This window comes from Nuphar pumila, chromosome 2 (genome assembly GCF_984573655.1).
Source record: "Nuphar pumila chromosome 2, dmNupPumi1.hap1.1, whole genome shotgun sequence".
Lineage (NCBI taxonomy): Eukaryota > Viridiplantae > Streptophyta > Magnoliopsida > Nymphaeales > Nymphaeaceae > Nuphar > Nuphar pumila.
In genome coordinates, this window is record NC_143250.1 from 146,360,333 (window position 1) to 146,374,328 (window position 13,996).

The following is a 13,996-nucleotide window of genomic DNA, read 5'->3' on the forward strand; positions in this document are numbered from 1 at the left end:
TCTCAGATAAGCTTATACCCCTAAACCTAGTGAGAGTCGACCCTTGTAATTGAATGGTTGACTCTCCAAAAGGATTTAAGCTAAATAGAGAGAGTCAACCCTCACTTTTAAAGGGTTGACCCTTGCTCTTTATACTCCTATTTTAAATTGAACCCCTTATAAGTCAACCCGCACTTCTAATGAGTTGACCATCTATATTTTTGTTGCCTAATGTAGCTTAACCATTTGTGAGTTGTCTATGCTTCTGATGGGTTGGCCCACTCTACCCTTGTTGTCTAATGTTAGTTAGGCACCTTGTGAGTTGACCCATACTTCTGATGGGTTGACTCCTGATTTGAAAGAGTTGACCCTCAGCCTACTATTTTGCATACAAATTTTAATCGACCCTTGACTTTGAAGGGTTAACCCCTATTTAGAGAAGACCCAGGAAGGGTCGACCTATGCTTATGAAGGGTTGACTCATGCACCATAGTCAGTGGGCTCTTGTCACTGGGTCGACCCCTACTTCCAGGGGATTGACTCTTACTCGGTCAAAGACTTAAACACATGTGAATAAACTCTTCTAAAGGAATAATCGACATTTATAACTTATGTATCAACTCTTGTGAATAAGAGTTGACCTAAACTCTTTGAAACAATATTATGAGTCAACTCCTAGTATTGAAAAGACAACTCCTTTAACCTTGAATGCGGTAGATGATTATATGACCCTGGGTAAAGGATATAATCATATTAGAATATATACAAAATATTTATAACGGCAAGGTGTAACATCTGTCTAGGTACTGTAAGGCATGCATGTACTACTTATGGCTCTGCAATGAGGTTGGGGGTTTTGAGAAACACTTTTGAATGCAAAAACACACATGTTAACCATTCACACCTAAATAAATAATGGTGCCGTCACTTGTGAGATGCTTGAACTGTTCAAGGCACTAGAGCAAAAATGAATGGTCATGAGATAGATAACCCTCATAACTATTACGTTTTTAAGTGATATCTTAGAGATGATAGGCGGTACAAACCTCAAGTGGGCCCCGATATATTCATCTGTTTTTTTGGTATGGTATAGGAGAAAGGCGTTCCAATGGCTCTCTATTCACCTGAGGGTGGGGAGACTAGAGCTATCAATGTGTCATAAGTGATAGCGTCCAACTACTGCAGTTAGTTCATTATGCATCATATTTCTTGTCTTACAAGTGTCAAGTAGGAACTATTTTATGGCCATGGGCTGCCCGCTTGAACTGCAGTGCAAAAAAACCTTCGGGCAATTTATAATATCATAACATAATAAATACATAAAGTGTTCTATTTTGTTTTGATGTCATGTTCCCTGAGTACCCGAGATAGCCCTCAAATAAAAAGAAACAAAGTTCATGCAAATCAAACAACTTGTTATTGAAAATATGTCTAATTAGTCTAAACATATCAAGACACATATGAGTTTGAAGTAAGTTGTGCACAAAACTATGAGCTCCAAGGAAGTTGTCTTATGTCTGAGGTCATATTGAACGTCAGTATGTTGTACGACTTTCATTATGGGCATTTAATAACTATTTTGTTATTAGATATCTGAATTTATGTGTTATATCATCAATATGAGAATATATGTTTTGATATTATATAGTTCTTTGTAAACTGGGGTAAATATCTACCGGGCTTTTTCATAACCCTTTTTTATGAAGCACATGTGAGCAGTGACAACTGCACAACGTAGGCCGAGATGCAAGGTGGGGACGACATGCAAGAACTTATTGGCTCAGTTTATTTTGATATTTTGGCTCTATTTTGTATATTATGATAAACATGTTATTGTTCATAAACTTTGGATTTGTAAAATTCATATTATGCATTTTTTTAGAATGATATACATGTTTTGATTAAACTAGTTTACTTTTGTGCTTTTTAATTACTCTAATTTGTTTAAAAAATTGAGGAGTTAGATTCTTAATAGAATCCTCGTCTTTAGACCTAGATCCAAACCCGACTAAGGAGAGGAGTTGTATCCAAGCATATGCAGTTCACCTTTCTCCTGGAACTCACCCTAGGATTCACTGACTTAGGCCAAGCAAACAATTTTTTGCTGCGTTATAACCATGTTTTAAATCACCAAAGAAAATCTCAATTTTTTTCTTAAATTTTCCAAGTTATAAATCTCGGGACGTTACATTCCCTTTAGGTTGGAAAAGTGGGTTATGGAGGGATTTACTTTTGAAGTTCGGTTACATTTTGCATCATTTGCATGATGCCTAAAATCAATAACTTTGAATTTCTTGAAATTCCATAGACATGTTTGCTTTTTTGGAATCTTGTGAGTTCAAGAGTCCTTTCTTGAAATACCAAAAGTGATGTAGTGAATAGGAGGATCACTCTTAAACAATGCAAAATTGATACCCTAGTGAGAAACCAATTACTTGCAAAAGCAAGAGTGAATGAAAAATATCGAAAATTGTAAGAAAAATAACTAGAAGTTACTCAATAAATCATTCATCAACCCGTTTTTTTTATCTCTCTACAGTGAATATTTATAATCAAGAGAAAAAAACTAGAAACCTTAGTCCTACTAGGGATCCGAAACTCAACTAAGATGTGAACAATATCTCAAAACCAACATCTACTTAAAATAATAATAAAAAATTACAAATTATTAAGATGGTTCCCAATGAACCCGATCAACCCGGTAGTGACTTGCACTCGCTCTTGCATCATTATTGTCAGGTTGAAGAAGACTTGCCCTCAACAATGTTGTACACTTGCGCTTCTTCCAATTTCTTTGGCTTATCGAATACAATGAAATAAATTCAAATTGGGTTGGATATCATATAAAAACCAATTCATCGGGCCAATGTCCACCTTTAGGTTCCAGTATGGGTTGGGTAGACCCTAATGTGCAGGGGTGTTGCTGCCTAAGAGTTTCAAGTACGTTATCAAAACAGAAGGTTTAATATTTAGTGCTATTGAACCGTTGAGCTGGAAGTCATAGGTTCAAACCGGGGTTATCAAAAATGCTATAGGAGCATGGAAAACCCTGTTTCCCGAGAAATCATTTTTTGAAACGTGCAACACTGTTTCAGAAATGTGGAGAACACCAAAAAAGTTGGAAAACACGTTTCCCACCCTTTAGAGAAATGTGTTTCCCATGTGTTTTTCAAGTGTTTTCCTTTTGCGAGATGCATGTTTTCTCTTGTTTGGTAATTTTTTTTTGTTAAATGTTTTTCATTCATTTTTCGGTAGTTCCCCAATTAGTTTCTTGTTTCCCGTTTCAGAAAAACTTCGTTCCTCAAGATGTTTTCTATTTTAGTTTTTCTTTCTTGCAACCTTGGTTCAAACTTTATCAACTCAATCTGATCACATAAATGCATTAAAAAAAGTTTATTTGCTAATGATCAGGCATTGAATCATGTTATTTCGATCCCAAAATATGATTTTTGTTGAGTCATGAAATTTGAGTGCATTGTGGACCATTGATTTTTTAAGCAAATAAAAAACATTCTTATGTATCACAATCATGTGATTCAAAACTCATTTTTCACTGTATATCACATCCATAAGATTTAATTTAAAAAATCTAAAACCTATGATTTTCAGCTCAGCGATTCTATGTAATTTTACGCCTTCCACAGTACCGAATAATAACCCAAAAGAAAATTAGGGCTAAAGTTAAAAGCTGCCCTAATTCCATGAAAATTCCCCTTCTAGTTGCATTTATTTACAATAATGTCCCTCCGACAGGCCACGAGCTCGCTCTCCCGGCCACGATATAAGGAGAGAACGTTCACCGGTTCTGTTTTTTATTTTTCTCAAAGAGTTGGTTTCTTCCTCTTCGTTGTGTAAATTCGAAGAGAGAGAGAGAGAGAGAGAGAGAGAGAGAGAGAGAGAGGGAAGAGCGAAGACGCGGAGAGCGCTCGGAGAACGTGGAGGCGAAGGTCTGTATCTTCTTCCACCTCGTTTCGTATTGTTTTCCTTTCCACTTCTCTCTCGTGCAATCCCTAATTTCTCTCTCTTTCGCTCTCTTTCTATTGATTCTTCAAATTTTTGTGCTTAAAACTGGAGAGATCTGAGAATTTAGGTCTCCTTCTGTGGATTTAGTTCGTTAATTTTGGTATTTTCTTGGAGATTTCTCTGTGGACAGGGGCGTAGCTAGGATTTATGCGAGGGGGGGGGGGGCAAACAGGGGTGTAGAAAAAAAAGTTGTGTGATAGTCGGGGGTTCGGGGGCAGCGCCCCCGAAAAATTTTTTTTGAGATAAAATAAAAAATGGCTACAATTATTAATAAAAATCTATTTCATATGGACAAATCAAACTATTTGCTGCAGTCAGGGCTGGGCTAAAAAATGGATAAAAATCTATTTCATATGGAATCAGGGCTGGGCTTTAAAAAAATAAAAAAAATTAACTGTTTCGGGAGACAGGACTGGGCTACAGCCCAGTCCTGCCCCCCCCCCCCCCCCCCCCCCCCCTAGCTACGCCTCTGTCTGTGGATTGATTCTTGTGGAGTCTACATGAAATACTGGTTTATAAATGATGTGATGAATTGAACTTGTTTTCTTTCGATTGAAAGTTTTGTCTCCAGATGAATCGAGTCTTGCGGTTTTATTTCTAGTTGACTATTACTTACTTTTGGTGTTTTCTCTTGGATTGGTATACGTGAAAATTCGAAGAGGAAGATATGTTGATTTATATAAATGAAGATCTTGTGTGAGTAGTTTGCATGAATAGTCTAGAATCCTTCATTTTCTTTTATTGTTTTTTGTTGTCTGCATGGGCGTGTGAGTTTGTCGGGCGAGGGAAGTTCAGACTGTGGTATCTATGCTATTAGGTGAAAAGTACTGCAAATGAAATTAGGGGAATCGTCTTCTGTTGATATCTGACGAATACAAGCAGCTTCGTAGCAAAATATTGTGGGGCAAGGGAAGCGCAGACATGGTATCTCGGCTTTTAGGTGAAAGAGACTGCAAAAGAATTTAGGATAACCATTTCTGTTGATGTTTTACGTACAAAAGGGGTCCTTAGATTTTTGCATGTTAAGTAATTCGAGTGTCAGTTCTGAGGGTTGGGTCTTTAGATACCCTAGAGACTGTATATTTTGTTTCAATGTAAAGATCTCTGTTGCCAAAGTCATTCTTTTTTAGCACTGAAGAATTTCCTTTTTATTTTCTCCCTGTCCGTGGGTGTGAAGTATGTGCTGTTGTTGTTTGCCAAGAAAGCCTGTTCATGATATTTGCTGAGAAAACCTGAGTTTGAAGAATTTCCTTTTTATTTTCTCCATCTCCGTGGGTGTGAAGTATGTGCTGTTGTTGTTTGCCAAGAAAACCTGTTCATGATATTTGCTGAGAAAACCTGAGTTTAACATATGTTCACTCTATTCTTGATGACAATATGGTTTTGATTAGGTCGTCAAATATGAATACTTAGCACTGAAAGATCTCCATTTTTTTTCTATGGAATTGATGAAACATGTTCTTGATGATCCCCGAGAAAAGTCAAGACTCTGATGTCACTTCTGATGGCAGTGTGGCTTTGATTAGTTAGTCAGTCATCAATAAGATTGTTGCACCAAATTCCTTAGCTGGTTCTTTATTACATATATGGTTGTATGAAGGGTCTTTTGTTGAAGATGGTGTCTTTTAAGTGAAACAAATGCTGTAATAGGGGAGAATGGAAATGGCTTATGAATCATGTAATTGGCTTTTTTTGCTGGCAACAGGCAGTGTGACAAATATCGCGAGATTTATGAAAATCTCGCGATAATATCGCGAGAAATTGCCTGAAAGTTTAAAACGGCAATTTCTTGCAGATTTACAAAATATCGCGAGATTTATGAAAAAACATAAATACTGCGATTTAAACCCGATATTTACGCTTTAAATGGCTATTTATCGTGAAAAAATCGTGTATTTGTATTTTTAAATAATTTTTATTAATATTTTCTTATAAAAATATTTTTATATTTTTTTAATTACTTTTTTTATTGCCGAGATTTTGCCAAAAAAATGCAAGATTTATGGATTAAGCAAAAGAATATCAGATCCATTAACTGATATTTTCCAACATTTGGCAGACTAGAAGTCTAGAATGAATTTGTATAAAGAAAAAGTGAGGTAAGACTTTAAAGTATGTTCACACTTTACACTAATCATAAAGTTTGAACTAAGAAAAAATGAAGTAAGATTTGGCAGGTACATCCAGAATCTGTACTAATCACAAGTCGGAAACTGCGTATGCAATTTATCCGAATCTGTGGTATTGTTATGTGGATGTTAGGGAGAGATTGGTGGTAAAAGGTTCTATGTGAAATCTGCCTGTAGGATAAAACACATATTTTGGGAACTCAGTATGGTGTAACATTATTAAACAAGGTATTGTTATGTCAAGTTTCTGGCTTCAAGTATGTTTCATTTCTAGTGTTCTGCTCTGGCGTTATGCTACTTGTAAATTGTTTTGAGCTAATCTGTAAAAATTTTGATGAATTATTGTACTGCAAAATCAAGTATGAACTAAGGTATGCCAAATTTGTACTCTTGTGCTTTTTTCTGTGTGAGATAAATTGCTAAAAGTTTGATACAACAGCTTGTCAAATGCCACTATCATTGAAGGTGGAGCTTGGTGATTCTCTTCTTTTGTGGGCATTGGTGTATTTGTAACATTCAATAACAGTATGAGTGGTCCTCCTAAAAGACCACATGATGATGGAAGCCATGCCACATTTACCATGAAACGGCCACTTGAGGATACCACTGCATTTTCGAATCCTAGTGGCAAATCAACTCAATCTGTTATAAATGACTATCATCCATCATTTGAACCTGGGCTAGATGGGCGATTGGTAAAAGGCTCGCGGTCTGAGTCTCGCGATGTTGATAAAAGATTTGGTGTTCTTCCCATTTATCGAGTTTCTTCTTCTGATACTGCATTGGAACACTCAACCAGTACTGATGCTAGGCCGGACACAAGGGAATTAAAGGATAACAGAGACTCCAGGTCTGAAGTTAGAGAGGCAAAGGTAGAAGGTAGGGAGCTGTATAGGGACCCAAGGTTAGATCCCCAGTTGTTAAAAGCTGAAAAAGATACATGGTTAGAGAATAGAGGAGATGGCAAGGATCTCAAATCTGAGAGAGAACCTATCACAAATTTTAAATATGAAACTAAGATGGAAAAGGATGCATATGTGGGAGGAAGTACACACTTGAGCTGGAAAGATACAAAAGATCATCATCGAAGAAGATACCCAGAACCATTATTTGATAATTATGAACCTTGGCGAGTTTCACGGAATATGTTGCATGGATCAGAAGAAATTACTAAAGGTAACACAACAAATGAAGATAAGGAGTATTTTGAAGCTCGGGAGGCTGTGGGGGAGAACAAAGTTGACTGGAAGTGCGAAGAGACGTTCAGGGATAAGGAACGAAAAAGGAAAGATGAGAAACCTAGGGATTCGGAAGAGCGGGACAAGGAGAAGAGTGATCGCCGTAAAGATCTGCCACATGCTAGTAGCAATAATGAGCGCAGAGAATATACAAGACTGGAAAGAGAGCTTGAGAGTTCTGAGAGGGAAGGCATGGATGGTGGAAAAGACAAGGAAAGGCTAAAAGACAGGGAAAAGGATCATACAAAGAAAGAAGTGCAAGATAATAATGAAAAAGAGAGCTTGCAGAATGATAAGGAACATGCGGAGGGAACTGTTAAGGTGACCGAACAAGACACTGCAGCTTTTGAATCAAAGCGAACAAAAGAATTTGACATATGGAAGGCTGGTGAAAGGGATTCCAAAGACAGGAAGAGGGAAAGAGATCAAGATACTGAAGGAGATAGACAAGAAAAGCGAGGCAGGTCTTGTGAGAAGGAATCAGATGATGGATTTGCTGGGGATGGGGCTACAGAAAGGGAGAGGGAAGCATTTGGTTATGGGGTTCAACAACGTAGGAGAATGCTTCGGCCAAGAGCAAACCTTCATGCAGCAAGTAGGGAATCTCGGATGCGATCTCGTCCAAGGGATAATGAAGGGTACTTATCTTTGTTTTTTATGATTCACATCCTAAATATTGTTCATTAGTTGTACTTGAGCATCTTTTGCTGGTTTTCTCAAAACCCAAAAGTTTAATCTGTTTTCTTTGTTTTTTTGCATGTCTTGAACACAATTGGCAACCCACAAGAGTGATATGGTACTTATGTCATCGAAATGTCAATACATTTCATGTTGTTAAATGGTAGACATTGCAATGTCATTATTTGTGTAATCATTGCTTCACGGTAGAAGCCAATTATTGTTTGCTAGGATGAAGGGGAATCTTGTCCTGGGAAAAGTAATTCTAAAGAAATTTGTTGCACTGATTACTTGCAAGTTGCAAATTTTGGAAAAAGAAGAACACCTTATGAAAAGGTTAAACATATAGGGCATTGCTGAATAATCATTGGACTTTGCCATATTTTAATTGTTTGTCTGACCTGTACATTTAAGTAATCTTTGACCATGTTATGTACACTTTCTTTTTAGCAAACATGGTGCTCAAAACTTTCTGATATTGCTTTTATAGCTTAGATGTCTACTCTAAGAATGCCAATTACTTGCTATGGTCTTTTGCTTTGCTGAATTCGGACACATTAATGTCATTTAAGCTGTAAATATGTGCCAATGCCATGTTAAATATATAGCCTCATGAATGGGAATTTATGGTTTGATTGTGATGTCATAGCCTCGTTTTTTGATGGGTTTCCCTTTTTGGGTGCTTTCTACTTACCTTATCAATAATATCCGTTCTTGTTTTTCTAAATACATCTATATATCTTAATAAGATGAACATGGTTATCATGTTTAATTTAGCTACTGCATCTTCTGATTAGGACTTAAAAATTTGAAGGATCTAATGTTGCATCAGATGCAGATTTAGTTCTCAATGTATGAAAATAAACTGTTTGATGTCTACTTTCCATAGTTACCCCCCCTGGTATTTTGTCTAGGTCAAGTTTGAGTCCCTGTACTGTGCTTAACTATTTGCCAGACAGCTCTTCTTGGCACCAAGATTTGACAATGACACCCTTGTTATTAATTCACTTGTTTAAATAGAAATGGGAAGACTCCAGGATGCAGGCTTGATATGGGTTATTGTGATCTATTCAGTGTTTGCCTTGGTCTAAGTCTCATGCTATCTTTTTGTTGTACTGTGAATAGTAACTTATTTATGCACGGTACAGGATGTTCTTGGAGATATTAACTTGTATCAAGTAATCAAGTTGTTATTATTAATCCTGTAGCACTCTTTTTTCTCTATGCCTTTGGTCAACACTTGATTGAATAAAAGTGGCCTTCATAGTCTAAACTCTAAAGCTTTGTTATCATGGGTGATACAGTATCTTCTAGTGAAGTGGAGAATAAAATAGGTTCCTAAGGGGGTGTTTGTTACACACCCGCCCACAAGAGGACACTTTCCCATGAAAGGGACACCCTCGTGGGAGAGTGCTTTCACAAGAGGGAGGTGTGATCCCATTTTCATAGGAAAATAGGTATTTTACATTTATCATGTGTGCCCCGCTACATATTTCCCGCGGGAGCATTCGTTTCACCCTCCATGGGAAAGAGGTCTCTCTTTTATAAGAAAGAGGGCCCCTTTCATAAGAAAGAGCATGAAACAAGCGCTGCCTAAGAGATTTTCCATTCTCCAAAATAATCATTTTTTCCCCTTTTGGAAAAGGAATTGTTGTGACACAAATTTTCCTCCATCTCATGGAATTAGTTTTCTCTTATTATATCTGTTGTGCCTAAAGGGTTGAAAGAACTTGTTTCATAACAAAAACATGTTAGTTTTCTGCATTCAGCATTAATGGGAAAATATGAACAATCTTTATTCCTTTTAAAGTTCAATAGAACCTTCCACATCCTGTTAAGGTTTTAGTTTCTGTTTGCTGTAGGATAATGATTGTGTATATGCAACACTGTTAATATTTTGAATTGATTGTTAGTGTGTCTGTGGCTAATTGAGGAATTTATTACTTCATTACCCTGTGATTGCCTTTTCCAATTTGTGCAGAGCTGTCAATTATGCTTAGATTACCTTTTCAAACTGACTAACAAATTCTCTTTTTGTGTATTTGCAGATCTCAAGGTTAGCAAAGATCTTCCTCTTAACTATTTTCATAGAGGGTGATAGTTATTGCAGATTGAGATATCTGCAGCATCCTGCTGGTTGAAAGCTTTCTCTCATCAAAATTATGCCTGCATTTCTACCCAGATTTGGAATATTCACTTTTTTGCCGTTTTTGTTTTTTACTTTTAATTCTTCTGTTGGATCTGGTCCCCTTTTTAATTTCCTTTTTAAACTTTTAACTCTTATTGAGGAACTATTTTTGTTACCTTTGGGCAAGTTTTCTCTGAATGGGCTCAAACCAATTAATCTTCATCCTGTTGGTTTTCATATCTTGACGCCTATGCGGCAGATGTGTTTTATGATAAGGTCCCTCATTCATTATTTTGATTACTTATTTTAATCTTTAAGTGCCTATTCCTAGAGAATAACTGTAAGTTGTGAAAATAGAATTTTCATAAACTTTCGGTAACTTGAATTGCATTAATTTTCCAAACTTTTGCATGGAAACGAACTTAAAGTCTCAAACCCAGAAAACTTTCACAGGGAAAATTTTCTCATGGTTTTCAAACGTGCCTTTGATTTTAAAAGCTTCTTTCCACTATTATATAGAAATAATTACACAATAATCTCCAAATGTCACATATAACAACCTGCAGCCTTTTCTTCTGTTTTCCACAACTCTTTTTGTGATTTTAAAGAGAATTTTAACAATTTGATGGTTGATCTTGGGCCGAACTATTTTGTAGTTGGTATCATGGCTTGGCTTCTTTTGGGACCCTACCATCTTGTGTACAGCATATCTTTTCATAACATCCTCTAAAATTGGCTTATAAATCATTCCATTTCTAAATGTGGTATTTGTTATTAGTTTGTTAGCAGTGAGGGTGTTCTTCTTCTGCATGTGCACTCACTTCTTCACAAAAATCACATTTTCGTGGTTGATAGCCCGTTCTTATCATGTTGTGGCGTCTTTGTTCCAATTTAATCGCGTGAACAACTATTTTTAATTCATGACTATTATTTGCCTGTGTGGCCTTTGATGCTTGCTGACATGTGTGATTCTTATGATCTTTATCTGCTTCATCTTTTGATGTGAAGTTGCCTGATCATCTTCTTGCTGTATTCACCCTTTGGATGGTCTCTTCAAGTTGGACCAAGTTCCAAATTGTTGTTTATTCATATTTGTTTTCTTTATTAAAGTGTCTTTGTAGACATTTTAATGTATGTCATAGTATGCAACAAACCTCACTCAGTTGTCTTTGTTTAGAATTAATCAACCTCATTCTTTACATATGATGTTGAATCTTCGTTTGATATCAATTCCAGGAAAATCTGAATTATCAACTGTAGTGTATAAAGTTGGTGAATGTTTGCTAGAGCTTGTAAAATTATGGAAGGATTTCGAAGGGTCTCAGAGTGGCAAAAATGATGTGTCTCAGAATGGGAAAAATGATGAAGGTACTCATAGTGAAGGTCCAACTCTAGAAATCAGAATACCAGCTGAATATGTTACTGCAACAAATCGACAGGTATGTGCACAAGAAATTTGTGAGAAGTATTTTGTATGATTTTTCTTACCAGTTGAGGCTTCATGATCAGTTTAGAGCCTGTTTATGTTGGAAGTTTTGGATCACTTCTTTGAACAAGTTCCTTGTCAAACTGGTTAAGCTTATGAAATGAATTATTAATAGACCAGTAATATTAGGAAGCTGTAACTGAACTTTTATCACACTTATATCCCACAATGAATACCACAAATATTTTTCCATTTTATATGTGTGGTTGCGAATGCCAGTCTCCTTTTTTCGGTTCTAGCCATTTTAAAGAAGATGAAGAGAATTGAAAAAAAAAGTGTCAAAGCGGAAAGAAACTAAATATAATCAAACATACCAGCATAATGCTATTATATGTAATATGAACTTAGATAACATAAACATATAGATTCTTATATGGTAAATTGTGTTTAACATTGATCTGGGCCAATTGCTGACATCCACTTCCTAATTGACACACTGAATATGTAAATTGCTTATAGCAAGTTTGGCTTGTAAACATGTCATTCATAGGCAGGAGAACATTCGTTGCTAGGCTTACTTGCCTCAAAGCTCCATATGTTTGTCCCTTAGGATAAGTAGGCCCTGATTGTTGGTGCAGCAGCTGCATTTGATTTGTCTTCACTCACAATCATCAGGGTCTAGTCACTAGTGTTGGCACTTGAACTGCAATGATGGAGGCAGAGCCATATGAATCTGTCAGTTGTATGGAAATGCACAAGTTATCTGTTGATGCAAGTGCAGAGTATAATACAAAATCCAACATATGCTTAGTGCAACAGAAGTCTGTTGTAGCAGATAGCAAATTTATCCCTTGATGTAATATGTGCAAATGTTTAAACGGCTTTTGGTTCCACCTGTAGTCACAAATATCACCTTGCAATTGAATAAGATTATGTTAGATATCATGGTATTTTCATGGTATATCTTAATTTTTTATTAGCTTATGCTATTCAGATATGGTTTTTTCTTATTCTGTTCTTTCTACACATTTTGGTACTATATATTTTTCTGATATTATTGCAAAAGGATTTACTAAAGTGAAATCTATTTTTATTATTTTAGATTTTACCTTTTCCCCCCAAATAATGCAGATAGCTTCCTGAATCATATAAAAAATCTATAATATCCCAGGAAATTGCCTCTCCAACATATTGTCAAGATAGATATTTGGTGGTTATGGTACCACCTAATTTATTTTTCTTAGCAGGCCTAAATTAAGTGTATCTCTAAGTATTTTTGGTTCTGCATTTTTTTGTTTTGTTGATAAAGTTGGATATATTTTAGGTCTTCCTATCTTTCGTCACTTTATTATTAGTATTTTATGAGTATCCTTGATCCAAAGTTTGCTAACAAACTACAGAAATTTTGATAACATTGATTATTGTTTATTTTCTGTATCAGATTGTCTTGGGTCAGATTCAAAGATTTATTTTGTTACGACAGATTGGTCTTAGATCGTGGTCACAGGTATAGGTGATATTTTGAAAATATCGTGATATTATCACGTTATAGTCATCAAACGATATTATAGGTAAATATCACAATATTTTGAAAATATCACCAATTTGATAATATCGCTATAATAAGATGAGAATATCGCGATATTATTTACTATTGCTACTGTTTTTACTTATTTTATACATCTTAAAGGTGCTTTTCTTCTTTATTTTGTATTTTTTACTTATTTATTTTAGTATAGATGTATTTTATTATCTAAACATGATATTTTCCTACTTATTTTTGTTATATATATATATATATATATATATATATATATATTTTTTTTTTTTATTTTTTTATGCCCTGAGATTTTTCCGAGATTTATCACCAAACCAATAATATCGCGGGAAATAGCCTCGCCGAGATATTGCCAATACCGATATTTGTGACTATGTTTTAGATTTATACCTCATCTTTGTTATTCCCATGACACAATGGGGCATGTTAAAAGTAAAACTATATGCATGCTTTCAATTTTTTTCGTTAACCTTATTTCTTAGGTTGTTGTGTGTATTAATTGTGCAGTGTGGGTTCATACATGCAGGTTAGAGGAGGCCAGTTATGGGGAACTGATGTATATACTGATGATTCAGATCTGGTTGCTGGTTTGTCTTTATCTAGGTTCCTTGTTTTTCCACAGGGTGCTTCTTTATCTGTGTGTCTGCCATGAAAACATATACTATTGACTGATTATATGTTTTGTATGTATTTTTGTTTTCGTTTAGTTCTCATGCATACTGGCTACTGCCGCCCGACAGCTTCCCCTCCACCATCAGCAATCCAGGAGTTCCATGCACATATCAGGGTGCTTCCGCCGCATGATTGTCAGTCTGAACTCTGAACTATCCATCCCTC

At 35.8% G+C, this 13,996-nt stretch overlaps 1 protein-coding gene across 1 annotated transcript in view; it reads left to right on the forward strand.

Moving 5' to 3' along the window:
• Window positions 1-3,692: 3,692 nt before the first annotated feature.
• Window positions 3,693-13,996, forward strand: part of LOC149847530 (uncharacterized) — a 33,117-nt gene continuing 22,813 nt past the window's right edge. The window contains exons 1-6 of the mRNA XM_089997077.1: window positions 3,693-3,926; window positions 6,571-8,007; window positions 10,096-10,103; window positions 11,412-11,614; window positions 13,686-13,746; window positions 13,867-13,965. Coding sequence (XP_089853203.1) covers window positions 6,659-8,007; window positions 10,096-10,103; window positions 11,412-11,614; window positions 13,686-13,746; window positions 13,867-13,965 — 1,720 coding nt within the window. The 5' untranslated portion in view covers window positions 3,693-3,926; window positions 6,571-6,658. The remainder of the gene's footprint in view (window positions 3,927-6,570; window positions 8,008-10,095; window positions 10,104-11,411; window positions 11,615-13,685; window positions 13,747-13,866; window positions 13,966-13,996) is intronic.